The sequence below is a fragment of the Limtongia smithiae genome (genome assembly GCF_038497785.1).
Source record: "Limtongia smithiae strain NRRL Y-17922 unplaced genomic scaffold V1518scaffold_12, whole genome shotgun sequence".
NCBI lineage: Eukaryota > Fungi > Ascomycota > Lipomycetes > Lipomycetales > Lipomycetaceae > Limtongia > Limtongia smithiae.
The window spans coordinates 19980-45112 of record NW_027117633.1 but is presented as its reverse complement, the minus strand read 5'-3'; the positions used below and the strand labels follow the sequence as shown (position 1 = coordinate 45112).

General features: G+C 53.1%; 11 protein-coding genes across 11 annotated transcripts; 6 read left to right on the top strand and 5 right to left on the bottom strand.

Annotated features, from left to right (window-relative positions):
* Positions 1-316: 316 nt before the first annotated feature.
* On the top strand, positions 317-1528 carry V1518DRAFT_421594 (uncharacterized protein). Its single transcript, XM_066905254.1, has one exon. It carries the CDS (start codon positions 444-446, stop codon positions 1419-1421), a length of 978 nt encoding a protein of 325 aa, XP_066757586.1. The 5' UTR covers positions 317-443; the 3' UTR covers positions 1422-1528.
* Positions 1490-3159, bottom strand: V1518DRAFT_421593 (uncharacterized protein). Its single transcript, XM_066905253.1, has one exon. The coding sequence runs from the start codon at positions 2998-3000 to the stop codon at positions 1513-1515; it is 1488 nt and encodes a 495-aa protein (XP_066757585.1). The 5' UTR covers positions 3001-3159; the 3' UTR covers positions 1490-1512.
* Positions 3073-4545, top strand: V1518DRAFT_446129 (uncharacterized protein; the record flags this gene model as incomplete). Its single annotated transcript, XM_066906472.1, has 4 exons — positions 3073-3285; positions 3343-3468; positions 3522-3710; positions 3766-4545. Exons 1-4 carry the CDS (start codon positions 3136-3138, stop codon positions 4543-4545), a joined length of 1245 nt encoding a protein of 414 aa, XP_066757584.1. The 5' UTR covers positions 3073-3135.
* Positions 4506-5789, bottom strand: V1518DRAFT_421590 (uncharacterized protein). The gene has a single exon (XM_066905252.1). It carries the CDS (start codon positions 5673-5675, stop codon positions 4587-4589), a length of 1089 nt encoding a protein of 362 aa, XP_066757583.1. The 5' UTR covers positions 5676-5789; the 3' UTR covers positions 4506-4586.
* Positions 5790-8119: 2330 nt separating this feature from the next.
* Positions 8120-9040, top strand: V1518DRAFT_421585 (uncharacterized protein). The gene has a single exon (XM_066905251.1). It carries the CDS (start codon positions 8198-8200, stop codon positions 8981-8983), a length of 786 nt encoding a protein of 261 aa, XP_066757582.1. The 5' UTR covers positions 8120-8197; the 3' UTR covers positions 8984-9040.
* Positions 9041-10842: 1802 nt separating this feature from the next.
* On the bottom strand, positions 10843-11982 carry V1518DRAFT_99858 (uncharacterized protein). The gene is made up of 2 exons (XM_066906721.1): positions 11789-11982; positions 10843-11717 (listed from the first exon to the last, which is right to left on the bottom strand). The coding sequence occupies exons 1-2, from the start codon at positions 11855-11857 to the stop codon at positions 11181-11183; spliced, it is 606 nt and encodes a 201-aa protein (XP_066757581.1). The 5' UTR covers positions 11858-11982; the 3' UTR covers positions 10843-11180.
* Positions 11983-12603: 621 nt separating this feature from the next.
* On the bottom strand, positions 12604-13473 carry V1518DRAFT_429170 (uncharacterized protein; the record flags this gene model as incomplete). Its single annotated transcript, XM_066906117.1, has 4 exons — positions 12604-13046; positions 13118-13181; positions 13245-13264; positions 13389-13473. The coding sequence occupies 4 exons, from the start codon at positions 13471-13473 to the stop codon at positions 12604-12606; spliced, it is 612 nt and encodes a 203-aa protein (XP_066757580.1).
* Positions 13474-13738: 265 nt separating this feature from the next.
* V1518DRAFT_421575 (mitochondrial carrier domain-containing protein) lies at positions 13739-14955 on the top strand. The gene has a single exon (XM_066905250.1). The coding sequence runs from the start codon at positions 13814-13816 to the stop codon at positions 14828-14830; it is 1017 nt and encodes a 338-aa protein (XP_066757579.1). The 5' UTR covers positions 13739-13813; the 3' UTR covers positions 14831-14955.
* Positions 14832-16181, bottom strand: V1518DRAFT_421573 (ras-domain-containing protein). The gene is made up of 2 exons (XM_066905249.1): positions 15975-16181; positions 14832-15730 (listed from the first exon to the last, which is right to left on the bottom strand). The coding sequence occupies exons 1-2, from the start codon at positions 15983-15985 to the stop codon at positions 15133-15135; spliced, it is 609 nt and encodes a 202-aa protein (XP_066757578.1). The 5' UTR covers positions 15986-16181; the 3' UTR covers positions 14832-15132.
* Positions 16182-18492: 2311 nt separating this feature from the next.
* V1518DRAFT_407164 (uncharacterized protein) lies at positions 18493-19064 on the top strand (the record flags this gene model as incomplete). The annotated part of the gene is made up of 3 exons (XM_066901982.1): positions 18493-18707; positions 18752-18855; positions 18886-19064. The coding sequence occupies 3 exons, from the start codon at positions 18493-18495 to the stop codon at positions 19062-19064; spliced, it is 498 nt and encodes a 165-aa protein (XP_066757577.1).
* Positions 19065-20784: 1720 nt separating this feature from the next.
* Positions 20785-23668, top strand: V1518DRAFT_99386 (OPT oligopeptide transporter protein-domain-containing protein). The gene has a single exon (XM_066906720.1). The coding sequence runs from the start codon at positions 20813-20815 to the stop codon at positions 23390-23392; it is 2580 nt and encodes an 859-aa protein (XP_066757576.1). The 5' UTR covers positions 20785-20812; the 3' UTR covers positions 23393-23668.
* Positions 23669-25133: the final 1465 nt, after the last annotated feature.

Sequence of the window (25133 nt, the reverse complement as noted above, 5' to 3'; positions counted from 1 at the left end):
CCCTCTCCCCTTCTTACCTCCACCCGCCGCCTCCGCGCTCCCCGCGCCGATGTCCGCTCCGTGCTCTCGCCGCTGCTGAAGCCCTTATGTCCTACCACGAGTCCGTGGGCCTGCTCGCCATCTGCGACGCTATCGAATCTGTCGAAGCCGCCTCCACCTCCTCCCCCGCCTCGCACTCGTCCTCGCATTCCTCGTCACACTCATCCGCCTCTTCATTCTCCTCTGGCACCTCCTCCGCCTCGCCCTCCCCGCCGCCGGCGCCCCAGGTACACCCAAAGCGCCTTCCCCACGCCGCCCGCACTGCACATCCCCACGCCGCCGTCGCCGCCGCCGCCGCCGCCGCCCACCACCACCACCATCACCACAATCACACCCACAACCACACCCACACCCACGCCCACGCCCATCCATCGTCCGCGTCCACACCCCGCTCAACACTCGCAATGAGCCACCACTTCTCCGCCGGCGACCTCGCGAGCCTCGCCTCCGCCGCCGACGACGCCGACGCGGAGTACAGCCACAACAACACCGACGACAACAACAGCAACAATACACAGTCTCAAGAGGACCCGCCAATCGACCCCGCATTCCTGCCCATCGACCCCGCCATCGATCCCGTCGCCGCTGCTGCCGCCGCCGCGCGCAAACACCGGTCAACCTCCTCCCGCGCGCGCAGCAAGACAGGGGGCGCGGCCATCCCCATCGACCACGCCGCGCTCTACGCGCTCTCCGCCTCCGCGTCCTCTCACTCCGCGGCTAACGCGTTCCCCGTCTCCCACGGCCCGGGAAATCCTCACGCCCCCGTCGCCGTCCCGCGGTCACCCGCGCTGCCCTCCCTCGCCGGCTCCGCTGTGACAGCCGCCGCTGCCTCCACGTCCGCCGCTTCCCCCGCTGCATCCTCCACCACGGCTGCCATCCCGCCCGAACACCGCTCCGAGGAATGTCACATCTGCGGCCGCATCTTCCGCGGGCCCAAATCTTCCACGCACAAGCAGCAGCATATCCGTCGACTGCACCCGGACGAGTACCAGCCTAAGCGGGGAGGAAAAAAGCGCACCGTGCTGATCCCAGCCGATCCTGCGACTTCCTCCCCCGCGGTCACGGAGTACTCTTCCAGCGGCATGGCCGCGGCAGTGGCGGTCGCGGTCGCTGCCACTGCTGCCACGTCACCTTCGACAGCGCACATCACAAACGGCGACGCGGCGCAGCCATCCCCAAAACGCAAGCGCGTGGCGAAGGAAGCGCTGCCCTTCACAGGCTTCGGCCCCGCGTTCGCGGCCACGGGGTTTCCCTCTGAAGACAACGACGCTGCCGCAGCGATTATCGCGTCCGGTGTGCTCTCCGCGGCAGTTGACTCCACGGAGCTGCAACCGTCAGAGTCCAACGGGCCCTCCTCCGTCTACAGATACCGGCAAAGCTGAGCACACACGATTGTCTTTCCTATGATATATGTTTTTGTCTTTGTTGGTCTCTGTCACTCTAAAAAGTAGTTATACTAGTGTATTATCATATCTATCCCTGCCGCTGGAAGCCCTCAAACCCAGACATCAGGCGCTCCGTGTACTGTTCCAGCAGCTGCTGCCGATACGTAAGCGGCTCCTCGTCCACGCCGATCCGCGCCTCGTTTAGCATCAACCGCAGTCCCGACTCGTCTATCGACACGGGGCTGCGCAGCACTAGAAACATCTTTGGCTTCTCCGGATCGAGTCCAATGCGGTTCATAAGCTTCACGCGCTCCGCGTAGGATGACAGAACCTGCACTTTCCCGCTCACCGGTACGCAGCGGAATCCAAACTCCCGCACTAGTTGGTGGTATATCATATCCCCCGGGTCGTGGAACGCGACGGTGAGAAAGCCGTTAGAGAAAGCTTTGCGGTCATAGTGCAGCGAGTTGATGTACTGCACAATTACGCCGAAGCGGCTTAGGTATTGCCGGAACAGGAGCGACTCCTCGATAGAGTTGAACGGCGGCCAGAAGTGGATCGCGAAGCGCTGGTACGTTTGAGTGGTGGGATCGGACGCGGGGCGGTATTCAGGGTCTTTACGCTCGAGGGGACGGGATATGAGCCATTCCCGGAAGTCTTCAGAGGTATACCATGGTTGATTGTACCCCGGCGATTGCGGCATCGTACCAGCGGGTGTGTCCGCGTCGGAGCGGTACTCGTTGCGCACGGCGCGTTTGTTCATATACCACGGCGTCGCGTTCCCGTCCTCACTATCGTGCGCAATCGCAGGCGCCATACTGTACTCCACCCCGCGCACATTCTTAGTACTCGGCCGGGCCCCATTGAGCAAAGGCCACTCCGCCGTCTCCTCTAAGACAGTACGCTGCTGCTGCGCAGCATCCGCCTTCGCCGCCGCAGCAGCAGTTGAGAGCATCCACTCTGTCGGCGTTGCGGCGTTGCGCGCACGATCAAGTACGTCAATTTGCGCAGTGGTCAAACCAGGCATTAGATTCGCCGTGCGCTCTGCGCGCAAGCGTCGCGAAACGTCGCGCACCGTCGGCGTCGTGCGCGGGTGGTGTGGAGGAGCGAGTATTGGTTTGTTCAGTGGCGTTGGTTGGCTTAGATGTTGTTGGTGATTGCGGCGGCGGTGGCGGGTAGAGGAGGCGGTGGTATTGGAGTCGGAATCGGAGAGGGAAGAAGGCATACCGTCTGGAAACAGTTCCTTAAGCAGCCGCCAGCGGTAGTTCGCGAGCGAGGTAGTTGTATAGGGCGCCGGCGCCGGTAGCGGAGGCATAGTCTCATTCTCTTGCTGCTTCTGCTGTGCCTGCTGCAGCGGAAGATTTGAAAACGGCGTTGTTCCCCCGCCGCCGCCGGAGGTGGCCGAGGGGTCGCTTCCAGCTTCCGACTTCGCGGCGACGAGCGCATCGGTCGCGAGTGTGCGCAGCGAGGACGCAGGTGCTCGTGTCTCGCGGAGCAGAACACATAGACACAGCCGTGCGTAAGCGCGGCGTGTAGCTACTGCGCGACGGCAGTGCGCGTGAACGAGGTGCGGCATTCCGTGTAGCCGTGGTCGTGGTGGTGTGGCTGGGTGGAGTGTGAAGGTGGTGATGTAAATCGGCTGAGCATTTCGGTGCGCTCCGCAAACATCGTCATCACCTCTACTACTACTACTTCCTCAGCGCCCACAGCCATGACTGACACCGCCGTCGCGCTGCTATCCGGCAAAAAAAGGAAACCGACAAAGAATCAACTCAAACGACAACGTGCCAAAGCGCGGAAACTTGAATCGTCCTCCTGCGAATCCTCGGTGGCTGGTACAGATGTGTCCGACGCCGAGTCTGTAAGTGCACGTTTCGTGTTGTTGCGGGCTGGGAGGTATACTAATAATTTGTGGTAGTATTATACTGATGAGCAGGTGACGGTTGAGTATGATGAAGTGCAGGATGAAGGCGAGGATCCCATGCTCAACGATCCGGCGTTCGCAGTGTATAGAGCTATTCTCGACAAATTCAAGCCATCAGAGGTCTGCATACTCACATCTCCTTCCACCCTCATCCCCTCTATTAACATGCGCAGGATCTTGAAATTCCGGAGGATGAAAATAAAGGCGAAATATACTACAGCGATGAAGACGACAACATCCAGGACGAAGAGCAAGAAGCAGCCGCGCTGGAGCAGATTATGAGTAAAAAAAAGCTGCGCAAGATGAATAAGATGTCGATCGCGCAATTGAAAGCGCTTGCGGCGCGGCCTGATGCTGTTGAGGTGAGTCCACCAACGCCGGTACGAGTATATATACAATGGGTGACTAACGATGTAGTGGTTCGACGCCGATGCGGAGGATCCGTTATTACTTGTACAAATCAAGAGCACAAAGAACGTGGTCCCGGTTCCCCGCCACTGGAGCGTGAAGCGGGAATACCTCTCGTCCAAACGCGGCATCGAAAAACCGCCCTTTGAGCTCCCTGATTTCATTAAGCACACAGGCATCATGGACATGCGCGACAACACGAAAGAAGATGAATCCACGCTCAAACAACGCACACGCGAGCGCGTGCAGCCGAAAATGGGGCGTTTGGACATCGACTACCAAAAGCTACACGATGCTTTTTTCAAGTTCCAAACGCCACCAAAGTTGACCACCTTCGGCGAGATATACTACGAAGGGAAGGAATTGGAAACTAATGTACAAGACCGCCGACCCGGGTTATTATCCGACGAACTCGTCGCCGCGCTGAGCATCCCCCCAGGCGCCCCGCCGCCGTGGCTACTCAACATGCAGCGCTTTGGCCCGCCGCCGAACTACCCCGGTCTGAAAATCCCGGGTCTCAACGCGCCGATCCCACACGGTGCACAGTGGGGCTTTCAGCCGGGTGGGTATGGAAAGCCGCCTGTGGACGAGGCGACAAATAGACCGCTTTATGGAGACGTGTTTGGCGTGCTTGAGACAGTGGAGGAAGGAGGGGCAGGGAAGCCGGATTATGCGCTGTGGGGACAGTTGGAGCCGGCGGAGGAGGAGGAGGAGGAGGAGGAAGGGGGGGAGGAGGAGGAGGAAGAGGAGAGAACTGTAGGGATAGATGAAATTGAGGAGGACGAGTAGGCGTTTGGGTTTGTATGTACATAGCTGTAATTTATCTAACACTAGAAAAACCGCAGTTCATCCGCATCTGGGTCGCTGGTTCGTGCAGGCTTGTTTTCTTGTGCGATAACTGGCGCGTCATTCATATCCGAATCCGAATCATGCAGAATCAGCACCTTCCCTTGCTCTAAAGGCCCATGCAACGCTACCTCATCAGATGGAGCGTCCTCGGCATTGTATGCAAGCGGCGCGCCGTCGTCGTAACCTTCATCGTCGCTCAATGCGATGACCTCGAGAATATCACTCGACCGGTCATCAAAATCGTCACCACCTCTGTCATACTCGTCGTCGTCCGCGATCTCGATTAACTCCATAACCGCTTCGCGCGCGTACGTGGCGACTGCACCGCCGCGGCCCACGATTTCACCGAAATCTACATCTCCACAAACACCCATACCGCTGAGTCCGCTCAACGCAGCCTTCGCAGCCTCCCTTTCAGCACGGTGCAACAACACCCTCTTGGTCGGTCTAAACGCCCTCGTATCCTTCCGCAACGTTCCCCATACCTTCGCAACGCACGCGATGAGCACAAGCGCGAGTTTTATCCTGCGTCCGCCATTTTCACAAATTATCCGTTGAAACGCGCGCACGCCGCGGGGGATAATGTGGTACACCAGTGCTTCCGCGGTTTCGACCACCTCGGTGGGAGTTGAGGTGGTGGGGGACGGAGGCATATGTGAAAGAGGTGCGTTGACGTATACGAGCGTGTCGTCTTCTGGGGGGTATGTATACGGCGCGGTTGAGACGACGTTCACTGCCAGAGGTCTGTCGCACATCCGTCCATGACGCCTGCGATATAGTTGCCTCTTCGTATGCCGCTTTCTCCGCTTCTCCATAATCTTACCGATTATTTCTGGGCTCGCGTCGGCCATGGCGGCCTGCGCGGCGCGCGCATTGTGCAACGCGCCTCCGCCGCGGGGTTGTGAAGGCATCTGCGCACCCGCTACTATGAGACGCCGCAAATTGCGGTGCACAAGGGATACGTACTTCCACCATCGCGCGAGACGGTATTGGTTCTTATAGTGGTGCTGGATGAGGTGGAGAATTTCGTATTCGCGGTGGAGTGTAGGGATGTCGAGGGTGATGTGCATCGCTGCTGTGGTGAGAAGCTGGTCCGGAAATAGGCATGTGGGAAGGGCGTTGCAGATTTGAGGAGACGGGAGATGGGGAGTGTACGCACTTTTTGCGACAGGGCTGTTACGCAATACATCAACGGTTCACTTTTCATCCACACCTCGTTGGAGGGACGACCTAAGTATTTTCTCTGATGTAGCTTGCGTGACTCGGCTTCAGCGGGCGGTGGGAATCGCAACCACGACCACACAAAAGAGAATCTGCTGTGCTGCAACTCAACTTATGAAGTCGCCGTTTACCATGGAGTCTGACGCCCTCACAACTGACCAATCTGCAACCGGCATATACAAGCTGCACTAAAATGGTCAACGGACTTGCAAAATGCCAGACTCACAACGAATTAGCCTGTGACGCAAAAACGTGAGAAATGAGCAAAAGCTGGAGGGTGCGCTAGAACTGGCCACTACGAACGATCACGATGTACACACAACGTACTTATCATACCACGGAAGACAGAGGATATGAGGAATTAACACTGGCTCAGATTCTGCCGCGTAGGTATAGGGACGACGAAGAGGAGGATACTGATGAGAAGATAGAAGGGGCAACCAGGAGAGGAACGAGATTGCGAAGCAGATATCTAACAAGGCCACAAACGCGGGCCATTGACAGACCCAATCAAGGCCGAATGCTCGACAAAACCATACTGTCTTCGCAAATACACCAATAAAGAAAATATGCAGGTAGTCAGAACTAGTGAAGCGATACAACAGGTTAACTCTCCACGACAACGCGAAGAGTAAGAAAATGCTAAGAGGCAACCATCAGCGCAACGTCCAAGAGAATGCCAGTCCGAGCACACGTAGGAGAATAGTCTTTAAGGCTCCTCTGGAAAGCAGCAGCATAACCTTCAATCGAATCAAATCCCGCAGGTCGATCATATTTATGTGATAATAGAAAGTAGCATCTTCTGAGTCAACTCTTTGAACACTGTGTCGCTAGTCGTTTGCGCCACAGGAGAGAGAGGCGCCATTAGAGCTTGGGTCAGAACTTATGAGAGCAGTACGATGGGCAGAAGAGCTGCGCGAGAATTTTTTCCACAATATCGCGCTCGTGCTGAAAGGGGATCTACAGTGGCCAAATGGTTGATTATGCCAGCAGCAAGAGCATAGGCAGCTGCGGAACATATACCATTCAGAAACTCCATGCAGAAAAGCAAGCAATGTGATGAGATGTGATACAAAACTTGATGTGATATAATTAGCGGTTCGTATTCATTAAACACTGCCGCTTAATATGATACATCAGCCTGCGCGGCAAGAAAGTTCTTCGGTGTGCATGCACGCTCGTTTGATGGTGCGGCTCAGGGGATTGCGGCAGAGCGCGCTTGAGTGCGAGCGTGGCATGGTTGTCAGTTTCGACACAACTTTCAAGTTCGCCAAGGCGACAACGTCACGAGATCGCCTTGCACCGGGTGGAGATTAGAAGAGGCGAGGTGATCGGCGATGGAAAGCCGAACAGCTTGAATATGCCATTAATAGAGCTTCCTACAGTTCCAGCATATGTCAATATTTCTTATTCTGCTGTCACGTATGATCATTCTCCGACTACGGTCTATCAGTGTCATGGCGCCTGCGCTCAGCAAGGCGATATTCGACAGCAGCATGGGGACTGCGCGGATTACGTCATTCGCCTATCCGCAAAATTGGAGCAAAGGGTTGTCAACGAGGCAACAGAAGTTTGTCATTTCGACTACCTAGACTTCAGCAATTATTGCATAGGATAATCAGCCATTGCGGATTTCGTGTTAGCGAAGTGTGTAACCATGCATGCGCGATTGAAGGGAAAATTGGCTGGGAGGTTGAGCACGTGTACATCGGCGCTAAAGAGCAATAGAGTTAATAATCAAGCCGTACGTACGTTTCCTAACGCAGCAACTGGAAATACGCGAGTCATGATAAGAGTGCTCATCTGTTCACGATCCTCGTTCTTGTACACCCCTCGATCGCATACGCAATACAGATTTGAATCTTGACGATACAAGATGAGCGAGGAAAATACACGGACTGACGTGTCTTCGCAACGGCTGTACAGCGGCCACCCGCTCACAATGCCAACATTTCAGGGCACACAAGATAACTCGTCGAAACCGTTACATTTCGACGAAGGCTGGCTGGTCATTAACGTCAGAGCCGCTCAAGAAAATGTTCCACTGCGACCTCGAGGGTCGCAATTTACCTCAGATGGTCGGTTCGGTGGACATAATGTACAAGCCTATTTTTATGCGAACGCTCGCCTTGACCAAGCACCACATGGATACTTTGAACTTATGAGCAAGAATTCAAATATAGTGTTCAAGAAGCTCCAAAGCATTGTACAGGCAAAGAAAACTCACATTTTGATTGAAGAGTTGCGCAAAGGATATGAAGACAAAATAAAGATCAAATACAACGAGACTGTTGCTACGTCTGCTGCTGATGCAGAGAATCGGATTCAGACCGCTCAAACACAGTCGGGCAAATCACTAGGTGGCCATCTAATGTTTTGGAATAATACAGTGTCTGCAGCGGGTGCAGTGATGATTCTTGCCGGCGTCTATTGTCTGTCTGACATGTTTGCTGAGGCGGTGTTTACTGCGCAAGAAACGGAATTCTTTGGGGTGTGGCGCAAGCATGATCAACATCCTTTTCTGTATTATGGCGGTATGACAGTTATTATCAAGAAGGCAGCTCTAGCAGGTATGCAAGTTCAAATCCCGGGTGAAGCTGAGACCGTGAAAATCGGAGAAGGCGACATATGCAGAAGTGCCAACGAGATGATATTCCGAGCGAGTCAGGTTGTGGCCGCATACCTATTCGCAGCAATGACACGCAACGATAAAGCAGAGCGGAAAGAGATCAGTAACGCCGTGTCGCAAATTACGAGTGATCTTCAGTATAGCGGCGAAGAGAAGTCGAAAATAGTTTTTTCTGCAATCATCACTGGAGTTTTGGTTGGCGGACTGATGCGCATTGTTAAATACGCGATTGAGGAGAAACGCGAATCAGCGCAGAGACTTGAGTTCGGATTAAGTGTCGCTAGCGCAGCGATGTCGGCGATTCCCGCAGCTGGCAGTGCTATCAGCTCATTTATTTCAGTAATGACACCCTTGGTAAGCCGGTGGTTGTATGGTACTGATAAAGTGGATCACACCGAATTTTTATATCGATTTGGAGCGATGACAGAGGATGCCGTGCTGAGGAATTGGGCTAATAATGAATACGTCGCGCAATTGTTCAACTATCACATGGAGAAAACGATTCATCACTGCGGCTTTCCATATTAAGATCAGCAAGCAGCGATAGAGTAAGCGAAAGCGTGATGGATGATCGACGAAAATATGTTAATTGGGAGGAGGCTGAAAGGACGGATATGGCGGGCCGCAGTTTTTGAAGGGTATCATTTTGAATAGAAAGCTGGTACACTCAGCATATTCGCAAGACCGACCCGCAAGATAAAACAGTCATTCAGCTCCAAAATATACATGGCGATCGTTTTGTCGTTGTCGAAATCATACCCTCGCATGCAATTTATATTCCTCGTACGTCCATCCCCAAGCGGGTCCAACACAGCAAGTAGTTAGTCACATTCAAATTCAAAGCACAAAGTCGTGTCATGAACTACGCCACACACATAGGATTATACTTTCTTCACTTATTGTCAATATTGAAGTACAAGAGATGCCAGCACGAGTAGACTCGCGCGGCATTGATGCGGTGACTGTGGCTACAACTACATAGACTGCTGACTCACGCGGACGCGTGTTGGCGACTACAATTAAGTGTGGCTCCTATACCTCCGCTGATGATACCTCTGCCAATTGTGATAGGCGTTTCTATTTACAGTTACACGTCTCTTATCTAGCAAGCGACAAAGGTCAACCATAGCTTGAAGTGAAGTTTTGAACAATGTGACGAAAGGCGAAGGCATAGAACAGTCTGTGTCAGTTCGGCCGGGCGTCGAAGCCTGGTAACTTTAGCCGTCAGCACACCAAATGATAGTACCAAAGAGAGGACACTAGAAAGTATCGTCTTGCGGCAGTTCAGATGAAGGTTGCCAAATTCGGTATGAATAATGTAATAGTACCGGCTAACCGGCATCTCACCTAGGCACCCATCAATATCCGCAGCTCGAGAGCAAAAATTCCACACGAGTGTACACAGAGCAAAAGTATATAGTAAGACAGAATGAAATACAATACTACTGATGAAGTAATCGAATTTACCAAAATTTTGCACATTAACTTCACTCCAATGACCGCGAAGCTGTTCTTGAGACGAACGACGCTGACACTCGGAATAATTTCACTACTCCATATATGAGCCGCCTCTCCGGAGAGGAGGCTGTAGTATTTCTCAGTGGTATGTATCGCTTGCCTACGACGTTTACGCTGTCCGTGCTGAAAACTGGAAAGGAGAAAGTCTGGAAATTGTCGGGCAAGTTTAACCCTCATCCGTTTGTGTTTGATGTACACATAGTCGACGTCATCAAAGAAGCTCGATAGCCAGGATTCAAGCTCAGGACGTTACGATCAATGCTGAAGTGGCAGTTGTGATATGAAGCAAGACAAAGAGAAGTGCAAATGACGTAATATTTCTTGCAAGCCAAGTGGTCGCCGTATATCTCTAGTGACAATGCGGAGACACGACGAACCATGGGACGAGAATATTAAACGGGCGATCACGAACTTCACTGAAAGAATAATAACAGCAGCCAGCAATGCTAATGATCGACTAAAATCATTGTCAGGTCTTACTCAACGGGCTGATGCGAGTGATGAAGTACGAGATTGCAATGATATAGAATGACTTGATGTGGTTCGAGTTCCAATGAGCATAGCTAGCGCAGCGACGTCGGCAATTCCAGTAGCTGGTGGCGCAATCAGCGGATGCTTATTTGATACCGACAGGGTCGATTAAACCCAACTTATATATCGAATTGGAGCGATGTCCAGAACACTCCGAGCCGAGAAACGCGGCTATCGAGCAACAGGAGGTCAGTCTCACGACGCAACAAGTTCAATTACCGCATGGAAAAGACGCTTCATCATGCCGCTTTCCGTAGTAGGAGTAACAAGTCGCGATCGATTGAGAAAATGTGACCATTTCCGTAGTTGATGATGGAGCGGAGACATCTACCGACGACAGGGATTGTGCAAGAGACGGAGAATATAAATATGATTCAAGGGTCCTAGCTTTGGAAGATATTTTCTTTAGAAACCGGAGCGTCGGGATTCTAATCGAAGCATTGTCACATAAAGCAGGCCTAAGCACGATTAGAAGCCGCAGAGCGAGTGTAGGCAACTGCAATTGATACGTTAGCGAGAACGCACCTCCTTTGGAAGGAGATGAAGGCAGATGAGAGACCGTAGTTTGGGAAGGATACTATTTTGGAACAAGTGCAAGCGTCCAGCAAATAATCAAATTGTTACACATAAGTGCGCCGTAACACCTCCCATCACCACTACCACTCCACACTCCATCTCACAGCCCAAACTCCCCGACTCCGCCTCCCCCTCCTCTGCCAATACCCCGCTCCCACGGCTTCGACCGCACTGCCCGTTCGCTCTGCGACGCCGCCGCATCACCGAGCGTTATGTTTGGTATTCGTTTAATCCCCGGAATCTCTTTGCCGGAGGTGATCAGCTCGATTATATGTGCGAAGGAAGATGGGTACGGCGTGTTCGACGGGGCCGGCGGGCTTGCGATGTCAGTAGCAGAAGCGGGAGTGGGGACGAGTGAAGGCGAGCCGGACGTGGTAGGTGGCGATGTTGTACCGGTTCTCTGGGGCGTGGAGCTTCTACTCTTCTCCGAAGCCGCCACGATGCTCTCCTCCGGCCCTGCTGCATCGCTCGTGTGTCGCTGTTGCAGCCAAGTCGCGTAATCAGCGTACACGGCGTTCTTCTGCACCTTGCGCGAATAGAAATACAGCCGCGCGTTGCACTCCACCTCGCGTTGCTGCGCGTCCGTCAACGGCCCCGCTGTTGCCGGCGCGCTGCGAATTACCGTCGCGAGCCCGTCCTGAATGCATTGGAGTCAGTCACGAGTCTGGTGCACATCCAGAGCGCATCGATCTACACTGGAATACGCACGGTGAATTGTTTGTCGTTATCCCAGTCGTACGCTTCGAACGCGATCCATTCGTCGTCTGTCAGTGACATGGCTGCGGCGTGGATAGTGGTAGAGGGAGTGGTGATCACAAGCAGAGTCAACACGACAAATTAGAGGACGAGACCCGTGCGGCTACTCTCTCACCAGCGGCGCGATCGCGACCTGCGATCGTCTACCACTTCTGTTAAAGACGGGTTCTTGCGTCCAAGACCGTACTCTGTACTAAAAATCATGGATGAACATAAACATTCACAAATACTATAAACGAACAAACATGGTGGACATAACAAATAACACGGCGATGATGACAAGTAACAAATCGTACATAGGACTCTTTAACAGTCCAGCTCTCACACACCACTCTCCTCGCAATTTTGGGGTTTCCCGCCCTCCGCTTTCCTTCGTATATCTTCTTCCGTCCCTTTTCGTCGCCACTCACTCTTTCACACTCGGGGAATCAAGCTCTGCACTCGCTCACTAAACTTCGGTTCGTCGTTCGCTCGCTCGTTCCGTTTTCCACTCCTTCTCGTGTTCAACAATGAAATGATGCAGTAAATCATGTCGTCAGGGGGACTTCCAAGTCAACTCAGTCAATCAGTCAACAAAAAAACACACAAAAAATAAGAAAAATGGCTCCTTTTTATGTTCTCAATCAAACGTATGCAGATAAGGGGATGGCCACCTAACCATGATCTCATTTTTAATCCACCGCCGCCTGGAAGCGACCAACAAGAAAGAAATAAAATAATAAAGAGAGAAGAACAAGAATCAGACTGCAAAGCGCACGAGAGCCACTTCACATAACTTGCTCGTTAGGGCACTGCGCCTGGACGTGGCCGGACTGCTTGCACTTGTAGCAGACGCGGTCCTGGGCGAGGGTGCAGTCACGCGAAAGATGACCGAGCGAGCCACAGTTGTAGCACTTGGGGCCCTGGGTGCAGTCGCGAGACATGTGGCCGACATTGCCGCACGAGTAGCAGGTCTGCGAAGATCGGTCACCGGCACCACCGTAAGAGGGAGCCGCGCCGTAGCCGCCGGCACCAGCAGCGGTGCAGTTGCGAGCTATATGACCGACTTTACCACACTTGTAGCACTCGGCGCCGGACGACATACCACCACCAGGTGCGGAGCCATAGCGGTCGGAGGAGGGGGCGGAGTTCGGGCACTCGCGGGAAATGTGGCCGGTCTCATTGCAGCGGTAGCAAGTCTTCTCCTTGGGAGGAGCGGAGCAGTCGCGGCCTAGAGGGTGTCAGAACAGCGGATCGGGGGGTCTTGCGGCATATCAGCGACAAGGACAAAGAATAACTTACTCAGATGGCCGTCTTGGCCGCAGTTGTAGCAAATGGGGTTGCCACGCTGGGGGCAGTCGCGGGCCTGGAGTCACGCCAGTCAGTACCTCTCTGAAGCGAATGGCGTATCGTGGCGACAGCTACATACCTGATGTCCAGACTGGCCGCCTATTCGACGCAAAAATCGCTGGTCAGCTGTTTCTTCACGGTGCAGCAATGCCGCGCCCTGACAAGACCCAGAAAAAACAGAGGCCACCGGACGAGGACAAAGAACATAGAGGGGAGGGCATACAGTTGTAGCAGGCACGTCCGGGGCCACCGGGGCCGCCGAAGCCGCCGGAACGAGGCGCACCGTATCCTGGCTGTTCGTAGCTCATTGTTATAATGATCGGGGGAGATATTGTGCGGTGGAGAACGTGAATCGAGGTCGCAAAGACGGCGGTGGAGAGCAAGAGGAAGAGCGAAGAACGAACCACAAAAAAAGCGGGCCCCAAAAAAATTTGATTGCCACCGCCGCGCTAGGCCGCTTCGAGCAAGCGCGGGGCCCAAACCCTGTGCTGACAGCGGCTCACGTGGACAGGGGCTCGTGGAACCTGACATAGCCCCTGCCCCGCACTCATCGTCCCGTCGTTGACTTGGTGGTATCCGCGCCGCTATATAAACATCCTGCCACCACCAAGCTCCTCGGCTCATCACCTCCACCACCAACATACCCCTATGGCTGCTCCCCCAGACTCCGTCGCCCAGGCCATCGCCGGTGCAGGTGGCGGCGCTGTCGCCATGGCTATCACCTACCCGCTCATAACCCTCTCCACACGCGCGCAGACAGAGCATCGTCGCCAGAAGTCTCTGGACGCGGCGGCCGCTGCCGCTGCTGCCACTGTCACAACCGACAACACAGACCCACCCAAATCACCCCGCCGTCGCCGCCGCAGCTCGACCCTCCTTGGGGCCGCCGCCGGCATTGTGCAGCGTGAGGGCGTCTCCGGCCTCTACTCTGGCTTGCAATCCGCACTGCTCGGCATCTCCGTCACCAACTTTGTCTACTACTACATCTACGAGGGGACGCGGAGCACATTCACCCGCCGCCGTCGGATGGCCGGCAGTGCCGCCGGCATGGCTGCCGGGTCCTCCACCATGTCGACTGCCGAATCCATTCTTGCTGGCGCTGCCGCCGGCGCGGTGACGGTCTTCGCGACCAACCCAATCTGGGTCGTCAATACCCGCCAGACCGTCAGCGGCTCGCACTCCGCGTTCGCGGTCATCCGCGACATGCTGCGCCATGACGGGCCAAAGGCGTTCTTTGCCGGCCTCGCACCCTCGCTCGTGCTCACGCTCAACCCCATCATCCAGTACACAATCTTCGAGCGGCTCTGCGCTGTCATTCAACGCCGGCGCAAGCTGCGGCCACTGGACTTTTTCCTCCTCGGCGCGCTTGGGAAGTTGATTGCGACCATTACCACATACCCATACATCACCGTTAAGGCACGCATGCAGCTGCGCCAGCGCGTCGCGGGTGAGGACGCGTCCACCGCAAAGCCGCCCACATCCACATTTGCAGCCTTCCGTGCCATCGCCCAAACCGAGGGCTGGTCCAGTCTCTACCGAGGCCTCGACTCCAAACTCCTCCAGAGCGTGCTCACCTCTGCACTGCTCTTCTACTTCAAGGAACAGCTCCTTACCGTCGCCGTCGCGCTGCTACGCGTACTTCGACGCCGCAAGACACTCGCGTAACTCACTGTCGCTAGCTTAACTAAATTATTATTACGACCATGTATATGCGCCAGAGCTCACTCAGACACATACACACACATGTACCATAACTAGCAAAGATCGACAGCTATCTGTTGTTTTGTTTTTTCTTTCCCTTCAAACGTGTTGAGATATGTGTCTCTGCTGCGAGACGACAAATCGTTACAAAGTAAAATTAAAACCACAAACACGGATAAAACGCACGCACACATAATGGACAAAACACGAAAAACAGAGATATTCCTGGCCAAAGAGCCGACCGAACACGAAAACGACAGGAGAATCTAACAACAACCGCCAGCGGCGCCGGGGCGGATGGCCTCGCCATCGCCGAGCCGGATCGAAGTCTTGCCACCAGAGGTGGTTGCACTACCCATTCGCTCCTTGATCTGTCGCGCCATGGTCAAGAATGCTTGCTCGACATTAGTCGCACTCTTCGCCGACGTCTCCAAAAATGGGATGCCAAGGCCGTCGGCGAACTCCTTCGCGGCCGCGTACTCGACGACTCGTTTATCGACCATGTCGGACTTGTTGCCCACGATGAGCTTGTTGACACCCTCGGTCGCATAGCGGTCAATCTCCTGCAGCCATTGCTTGACATTCGTAAACGACTCCTGGTCCGTCACGTCGTACACGATGATGATGCCGTGCGCGCCGCGGTAGTACGACGCCGTGATGGTTCGGAAACGCTCCTGCCCGGCCGTGTCCCAGATCTGAAGCTTCACGGTCTTGCCGTCAAGCTCGATCGTCCGGATCTTGAAATCCACGCCGATCGTGGAAATGTACGACTCTGTGTACGTGTCGTCTGCAAACCGCAGTAGTAGGCAGCTCTTGCCGACGCCCGAGTTGCCGATCAAAAGCAGCTTAAACAGATAGTCGTATCTAAAACAAAACTGTCAGCATCGCCATTGCGGGGTGCTCGTTGCGCCGAAGGCGTCGATGCGCCACCTCCGCGGCCTCATCGCACGCGCGCTCGGTGCTGACGACTCGAAGCACAGGGAACAATGCAACATGACAACTCTATAAAACACACCAACATCAGCCACTAGCCCAACACATAGTGCATGCCGCAGATCACACCGAAAATGACGCGTATGCACCAAACACATAGGTCCGAACTCACCACTCTGGATTCATTTCGCGGGGTGTGGATCACGCAGAGAGGGGGCTGTGCGTGGGAGGAATAGGGCGGTGCAGCGGCAGCGGCGGCGGTAGAACAGCAGCGACGACAACAACAACAACAACAAACGGGTGGAGTGGAGTTGCGCCTTGGAATGCGGAGACGCGCGGGAGGATATGCGAGGGCGGTATTGGGATGCGGTGGGTGGAGGAGTGAAGAGTTGTCGATGCGTCCGACTGTTTAGTGCTGCGCCAGCACAGCATCGTGGCGGAGCAAGGGGCTCGTACACATAACCATCGCGCCGCACCGTGCTTGTGCCGCATCTGCGCGTCCGCGCGGCAGTCCTCTCTTAACTCACTCCGTCTTCACCATACACGGTAAGTCAATATGCTCACTGTATCATCTGAATCTGCTACTGTTCACTTGGACTGCAGTAGATTGGTAGGTCTGACTGACTTTACATCCTACTGCAACCGGTGCGCAGCGAGTACCGGAATAGCCGTCCGAACTTCTCCTGTTCTTTCGGATGCCAATCAACCTGCATGTTGAAAGGGCTGTCTGGGCGTGCCATCACGGTTTATTAGCAATATGTCTACAGGCAAGTGAGCCAAGTGATACAGGCTTTGCGAGCGCATGTTGATGTTTCAAGTCTCGTGCCTGTCTATTGCTCATTGACGACGACATGTATCTCGTAATTATAGTAAACCAAATGCAGCCTAAAGTAAGTATTTCGTTATGACGTCGACGTTGATCTGACTACCAAACCTGTACCGTCATAGTCATCAGAACTACTTCTAGACCTACTTGCGGTGTGAAAGCAATTCGATCAAACAAGATAAAGCTGGACATACGTGTGTTAAAGCGTTTAAAAGCGTTAATTTAACGTAAATATTGCATTGACATGGTCGGTAATATATATTGCTCTTACACACTGGTTGCAGCGACTGAGAATGAAAAGGGTTATAATCCATCGCGAAGGTGACTCGAGCGAAGACCATACATGGCGAAAAAGCAAAACAGTAGTACAAGATGGTGGACGTGCGTATCCTTCTTCTGTGTCAGCAGTAAGCAACTTCATGGCCCGTTTCTCCGATCAAAATAGCATGGGCATTCTTCAAATGTAGAAATGTTGATGTCAACGACTTGAAATCACTCTGGCTTTCGATATCCTGACCAACTAGTTGTCTGCAACGATGGAAAAATTCTTGCGTCATGGTAGTCCACTACTACCTTGCGTAGTCACACGAACGTCGGTATGACATTCAGAGGCAGCACTTTAAGATCACTTGCATAAGAAAGACGAGTGTCAAATTAGCTTCATTTGTGTGATGTAAACACGTTCAAGGTCATGCTGGTCTGTATCTCGTTTAATTGTAGTATCAACGTCATGTAAGCCAGTACCGTGCTGATCAGCTATCCTGCTTGACAGTGGCAAGATGCAGAGCCGAATAGTGAAATGAAAAGTTATCTGTCCTTCATGTCTGAATAGCAATAGTGCCAAATGGTATTGCAAATCAACGAACGGCATCATAATCATTTTCAAATCTTCAGATGTGAGCTTTGTGCGAGTGTCGACGCTCTCCATTACCACAGTGGTGACTGAATATGCTGCTCTTGTGGCGACAGATATGCACCTCGCACACAACATGTCCTCGAGACCTCATCGGCCTCAACGTCAGCGGCTCTATAGAAAACCACTGTGCGCTCGCCCGCGCAGAACGCCGAGCAACGTTCCGTACTCTCTACCGAGTTCTCATTCTCAAGCAGGTAATCTGAGCGACGCGTACCCGTCCACCGGCTCCCATCGTCTTAGCTCGATATATCACGAAGCACGTCACGGCCTGCGTCCCGATCGAGGGAAGTGAGTTTCTGCCTGCCGCGAATACTCTAACAAGCGGTTGTGACCTATGTTTGAGAATCGGAGATGCGTACGGCTGGCGCTTGACGGGTGTCATTTATCCTTTCGTTTCTTTTGCTCGGTAGACAGTTTGAATACTTATCAGATTGCGGACTAGTTGGAAGGTATAGCTAGGGACAGGACAGTAACAGAGCGGGAGCGGTTATTCCAGAGTCATGGTAGAGCCAACGATTGCCTGTTGTTTCAACTCCAGGTTCCACAGTTGGTACCACATGCTACGGGCAGAAGAAATCTCTTGCCATCTGCAAAAGTCTGTCACTACTAATCAGGTAGCGCAAGTTCATGGTGGTCTACTCTATCACTGGTATATCGTTTCAGTTCGATAGAAAAGTCCTGATTTCATCTACGGTTACAGACAGGCGGATGTGTGCGTATGATACCAACACGCCTTCACTCCGTGCAGAATGCGAAAACTAAACATACAAATGTGCCTGCGCTGTGCGGATCTGTTGTTCAATCGTATCCAGAATGCTCCCGCTTACCTGTAGCTCTCGATACAACATAGCTCGGTTTCTCGCCCGCTCGCTTTGCTTGCCAAGACCAGCTGATAATAATCTATACGCGGATATCATATAACCAGCAAATATTTGCTCTCGGCAGTCATACATGGAAATGCACGCGCATATGCACGCGCATGTGACATTCAATACAACTTCCAAACGTGCTCAAGAAATTAGAGCAGTTCAATTTCAGGCCTGCCACAGAGAGAATTATGATAACCGCGCAGTAACAAGTTACATTGCGCGGTCAAAGCAGCTGAAACGTGCACAATGCGCGGGCAACGGGTTCTTGCAAGCCATTTGCCAAGTCCTGGGCGCGCGGTAGGTTCCCGCAGGGAAGACAATTGCTGTGCTGCGGTGACCAGAGCAAGACCCAATCCACGTTACGTAACAACGATCGCGAAGAGGTCCCAACCGTCCCGCGATAAGAAGCACAAGGAAGAGAAAAAATCGCGAAGACACGCAATTTGTGCGTGCTTTCTTCTGACATCGGGGATAGTTCTGAGCTTCTGGAGGTGGCTGAAAAACGCGCGCGTGTTGCACGTCGCCGCTGTTGCCGCAACCGCCGCCGTCCCCGTCATCGCCGTCTCGCTGAACTCGACGACGTTGAAACAGAGAGTAATCTTGGCAAAGCCGACAACTGCGCGATACGACCAGGGCGACGCCGTCCCTGCTTAGGGCTTGGCCTACGCGATAACGCTGACAAGAGGATCAACGGCGACGACGACGCGTCCCCGCTTCCTCTAAACAGTCACCACATAAAGCTGCAGCTGCACCGGCCAGCCACAGAGGAAAACTACTTGTCCTCCAAGTCTTGGCAACCCGAGAGCTGCCGAAAGGGGGTCTTACTTTGTCGCACTGCTGTGCCTCTGCAAATCAGCAGCGATAACCGTCGCCATCACGAAATATCGATCAATATGCCCCCGCAATGACGGAATCTGCAAAAAATGTGTCGTCTGCTTCGGGGTCTGTTTGGCCCTGGCGCGCGACTGGGGCAGTCAGCCAACGGCCGGGGCCTCCCACTGCGCAAACAAAGTGCAGGTCTGTGTGCGAGCACGGTCATGCTCGGGATCGCGCTTGAGACCTAACTTACTCTTATCGGCGATGATAAGACGTTTGGGTTTCGTCCATGCTGCCCCTGTCTTGCCTGGTTCCGGTGACGGCTGCCGGAGATCAAGGCTCATCAAACTACTACTCGTCAGTCGTCGTGCTCAGTCGCCCAGCTCGAGCGCACGTGTACAGAGCAGCACAGCTTAAAAATGTCAAAATAATATTCTTATTAGCCACAAAACTATTCTCTGCAATCTTCAAAGTCGAACAGTACATCTCTGAATCATATGATACCGTGATTCGCTCTAGTTTCGGCCTCTCGTGAATAGTGCGCAAGTGCACGAGGCCATGCACTCCCGGAGAAGCCATTCCGGCGCCGAAACCCGGAACATCGAGCCTCCTCGACCAATGTTGCGCCTTCTCGATGCTGTCCACCGCCACGTCTTGTGATATCTCTTCTTCCACTTCTGGTGGCTACGGCAAAGCGGCGCACGGGTACCACCCCGGCATGCACGCTCCAACCGCCGCCTCAGTGGGACTCACGGTCCACCTATATGCCCAACCGTGGCGCATTGCCCGGAGCGCTCGAAGTTATGGCTGCTGTTCGAAGTACCACTCATTTCGCCTCTCCACCAACGCGTCCGCGTGCGTGATGCGCCATCATCTCTTGTTCGCACGGACCATGGAGTTCATAGCATTCTCCTGAAGAAATTGTGAGCACAGCGCTACTCTTTGATTGCTGATCTGACTTACCGATATGCCATTGTCTGCTGCGTCTGTTCTAGGCCTCCGCCATCCTGATATGCCCAGGCAATTATGATCGTGCAGTACCGTTGTCATAGCTAGCGGCTCGGCATTTGCGACACTGTTGGTTCAGTTGGAACTCCGGCGCTCTATCTCTAAACTTCTCCGAAGTGGATGTGCTTTATTAATTCTTCACCGTTACATGCGTTCCCGCTGCCTCATACACTGTGTTACTTGACACCTACGATCCCGCACTGCCCTGACCTTCAAGATAGTATCCACTTTCCACGCTGTGAGTCTTGGCGCAGCAGATAATTGCGACGTTCCCACATGGCCTGCAAGGTTTTGCACGGGATGCCGACCAATGTTCCGGGCCGGCCACTGTCTGCTGTCTGAGCGTGCGCACGCCACTATCTGCTACCGTTCAACCTTTTCTTCCTCGAGATAAGACCGGATGTCGACAGGTGGAGGCAAATATATAATCTCTCGAGCTTGGTCTGCTGCAGGATGCCTTCAAAGTCGCCTGCAACGTCGCCAAGATTCATTGCAATTGCTTTAAAGGCCGCGTACGCTCGAGGTATGAAATGGACCCCAGGGTTCTTATTGTTCATATTATTGACATTGGAGCATAGATGACCACTATTATTGAGAAGACCGACTCGATGTCTTCCGGCGTCGACATGATGTCGGAGAAGAAGGAGAACATTGAGATCAGTGTTAAGCCTGAGCTCACCTTCGAGCGTATCGATGACGCGGGATTCATTATCGAGCGCATGAAGAAGTCCGATGATTTGGAGGATATTTTTGAGGAAGATGCCATGTTCATCGTCGAGAAGCTGAAGGACATGGAGCAGGACGAGGCCGTTCAGGTTCTCGAGCATGCGTACCACTATTTCCAAGGCGACATGAACTTCCCTCAGAAGACTATGGAGAAGATCGCGCTGATGCTAAAGGGCCACGAAGCGTACGGTCTTGGTGAGGAGCTTTACGATCTGGATCTGCGCCTCGAAGCGTCTATGATCAAGTACCATTCGCCATACCCCGAAGTTCGCTCTGTCTGCAGTCCTATCGATGATCCTACAATGCAGTGCGAGACTTTCCGCGTGTACCTCATTGCTGGTCTTTGGACAGGATTCGCCGCGTTCGTCAACAATATGATCTACTGGCGCCAACCGCATTTCACTCTTTCCTCGCAGGTTATCCAACTTCTGATTCTTCCTACTGGCCAGTTCTACTCGCGCGTTGTTCCTAATTGGAAAATCGGTTTCGGCCGCTACAAATTCGAGCTTAATCCCGGCTTGTGGACCTTCAAAGAGCAGATGCTTTCAACTATCATGGCCAACGCTGGTGTCTCGGTCTGCATTTTCCTGTACTACATGCCCACGATTCGTCTGTCGATGTTCTACGGCGAGACCTGGGTTACGTACGGTTTCAACTTGATCTTCGGTTTCTGCTGTCAGTTCTTCGGTCTGTCCATGGCCGGTATACTGCGGCGATGGGTCATCTACCCGGTCAAGGCAGTGTGGCCCACGATTCTTCCAACGCTGCAGCTCAACAGAACGCTTTTACTGCCCGATACTCCTAAGCGCATCAACGGATGGACGATCTCCAAGTACAAGCTTTTCAACGTCGTTCTCGGAATTTCGTTTGTTTGGTTTTTTCTCCCAGATTACCTGTTTACCGCTCTGTCGACCTTCAACTGGATGACCTGGATCGCTCCTGAGAACAAGAACCTTGCGTTCGTTACTGGCTCGAAGATTGGAGTCGGTATTAATCCCATTGCGTCATTCGACTGGTCGGTCATCAATTACTCTTATCCTCTTATCGTTCCGTTCTACACCGTGTTGAACCGTTTCATTGGTACTTTCATCGGCGCCGTCATTGTTCTTATCATGATCTACACAAACTATAAGTACACCGGTCATGCGCCGCCAAACGTTGCTACAGTTTATGATCGTTACGGCTCTACGTACAATACTTCCCGTGTATTGACAGATGGATACTTCGATACCGCCAAGTACGAAGCTTACTCGCCTCCATATATCTCTGCCGGCGCGCTGACTCTTAACGGAGCAGATTACACTTTAACTTGCTTCGGTTTTTTGTATATCATCATGACAGAGTGGAACACGATGAAGGATGCTACAGTTGGTTTCATTCGCGCGCTGAAGACTAGAAAGGGATCCAACTATGACCAATTCGACGACCCCATGTCTGCAATGATGAAGGTTTACCCCGAGGTCCCCGACTGGTGGTACATCTTAGTTTTGCTCCTTTCCGTTGCTCTCGGCCTCATCGCCATCAAGTGCTTTCCAACTGAGGTCCCGGTCTGGGTGTTCTTCGCTATCATGGCAATCAGTATCGCTCTCATTATTCCGTCGATGATCATGTACGCCGCTACCGGATACCTGTACACGGTGTACCTTCTCGGCACTCTTCTTGGCGGCTACTTCGTTCCCGGCTCCGGAATTGCTTGCATCTTCACGCGTTCACTTGGATACGGTCTGGACGAACAAGCAGAGACATACGTCGGCGATCAGAAGATGGGTCACTACGCCAAAATACCGCCTCGTGCAGTCTTTCGCGGTCAGTTTGTCGCCACAATCATTCAGACCCTCATCGGTTTTGCGTCCTGGGAGATGCTGGAGGCCGGTATGGTCGACCTGTGTTCCACCACCCAGCCGTCCCGCTTCGTCTGCACATTTGCGCATACCATGTACTCGCAGTCCGTTCTTCTCGGTGTCGTCGGCCCCAAGCGTACCTTCGACGTGCTGTACCCCACGCTCAAGTGGGCTTTCCTCATCGGCGCGTGCATTGCGTTCCCATGCTATGCACTCCGCAAATACTTCCCGCGGTATCTGCACTACTGGCAGCCCGTGCTCATGCTTTCTGGCATCGGTCGCTGGGGCTCGTCCTACAACTTGTCTTACTACACTCCTGGTCTTATCGCGTCCTACTGCTTCATGTACATCATCCGGGGCCGCTACACGCTCTGGTGGGCGAAGTACACCTATATCCTCTCGTCCGCGCTCACTGCAGGCACCGCGTTCTCCGGCATTCTTATCTTCGTTGCTCTGCAATACCACGCAAAGACGCTCACCTGGTGGGGTAATAGCGTGTCCGCGGGTGGTGTGGAGGGTGCCATGACTGCCACAGCGTTCGATATTCCCGCGATTGGATATTTCGGTGTAGCCAACGGGACGTGGGTCTAAAAGAGAGTTATTTGTTGTGATTTTGTGCTTAGGTTGTGTTATTGTGGAGAACTAAGACCTCCCTTTTTTGGTTTGGCTCGAACGTTTGGTTACCGGCCGTGCTAGATATTTAATAGAATCTGATATCGATTCAACAGGTCGCAATTCACTTGCTAAGTCACGCTATGCTATGTCTGTGCATATTGAACCTTTGTCAACTGTTAGCACGCGCATATTGTACTCAAATAGAACGTATTTACGACGAGCCACGCGCAAGGGAGGGCGCAAGTAATGCCGTACTGCAGTGCCGAGCACGACTACGGTTGCATTTGACTTCGTAATATTTGATTTGTGAATAAGTCCAAAGCTACAAACAACACGGTAGATCACCGACTAATTCCCCCCTCCAACTTTTCCTCTAAATATGCACTGACTATGCCAGCATAATGTCTCATTCCGGAAGATTGGCCTGAAGACCATATTCGGCCCAACAAGACTGCAGGCACACACGCGCATTTGTGCACGCCGAGAAACTATCTAGCTGAGATATGAACAGTAAGTTGTCAATTTTTGCAATGCTCATCGGTTGAATGGTGGCTACTGAACGATCAAGTCGATAATCAATGGCGCATAGAGCTTCCAAACACCGGTACAGTTGACAGACACAAAGCAGCACATCCGTCAGTCGCAAAGCTCCAGCGACTGCGGTCAGTGACGTGTCACGATCTCCAATAGCAACGCCACAAGCACGAACACGGGTATTTCATAGGCCATCATAGTTTCCCTAGTCTGACCACCAACAGCGCAACGACGGGCAACAACAATAGAAGCAGAATCTATCAGAAACGTGGGCATATCTACGGCGGGTGGCAGTCCTCACATGGATTCGATCCACTCCGGTCCGGTGACAGGCACACGTACATGGGTACGGACACTCCCCATGAAGCAAGCCTGTAGCACGATAAAACTTGCAGACAACTTATCTGAGCACAGGCAGCGGCAGCGGTTTGCGCGGGCGTGAGAACAGTGGCGACAGAGTCTCGGGACCAGCGGTAGAGAACTCATGTCATGGATCACAAGCGATGGGCTCAGGAGCGTTGATGTCGGCGGTGAGCACAATATCTTCAGGTACGGAGGCTGCAAAACTCTCATGTTCATGTCCATCACTAATGTAGCCAGGACGGCCAAACGCGTCACTAACACGAGACGTCAAGTGTTGTCAGATCCGTGTTAATCGACCAGACAGTAAAGGCGCCAGATGAGACGAGGGTCGCGATGCCAGGTTGAATCTAGCTCGATGCAACAAGCGATCGTGTCGTGTCGCGGCGCGTTCAATTCGCGCCGTGCCACCATATCCCATAGCAGATGGCAAGTCGCTTATGCAACTAATCGCATCGCGCTTCTTAAAAATCGATTCGAACAGTCGTCGTTATTGTCGGGACGAGATGAAGGTTGTGAGCGTAAAGCAGGATCTGCGTCGTATCATGTCGTTTCGTGTTTTGGGTCGACATGCCGCGTTAAACAAGATGATTGGATCAGAAATTGGAACTGTGACGGTAGCAGATATAACAGAATATATAATTGGAGCACAGAAGTAGTACCTATAGGGCATGCGGAGACCGCTGCGAAATGCTGAGAAAGCGGTGTGTGCGCGACTAGTTGACTGGAGATGTCGCAGAATGAAGCAAATTTCGGCGTTGGAAACTTCGCCAATTTCGCATCTTCTGTCATCGCCTAAAGGTTCATGCGTCCTTGTCTTCAC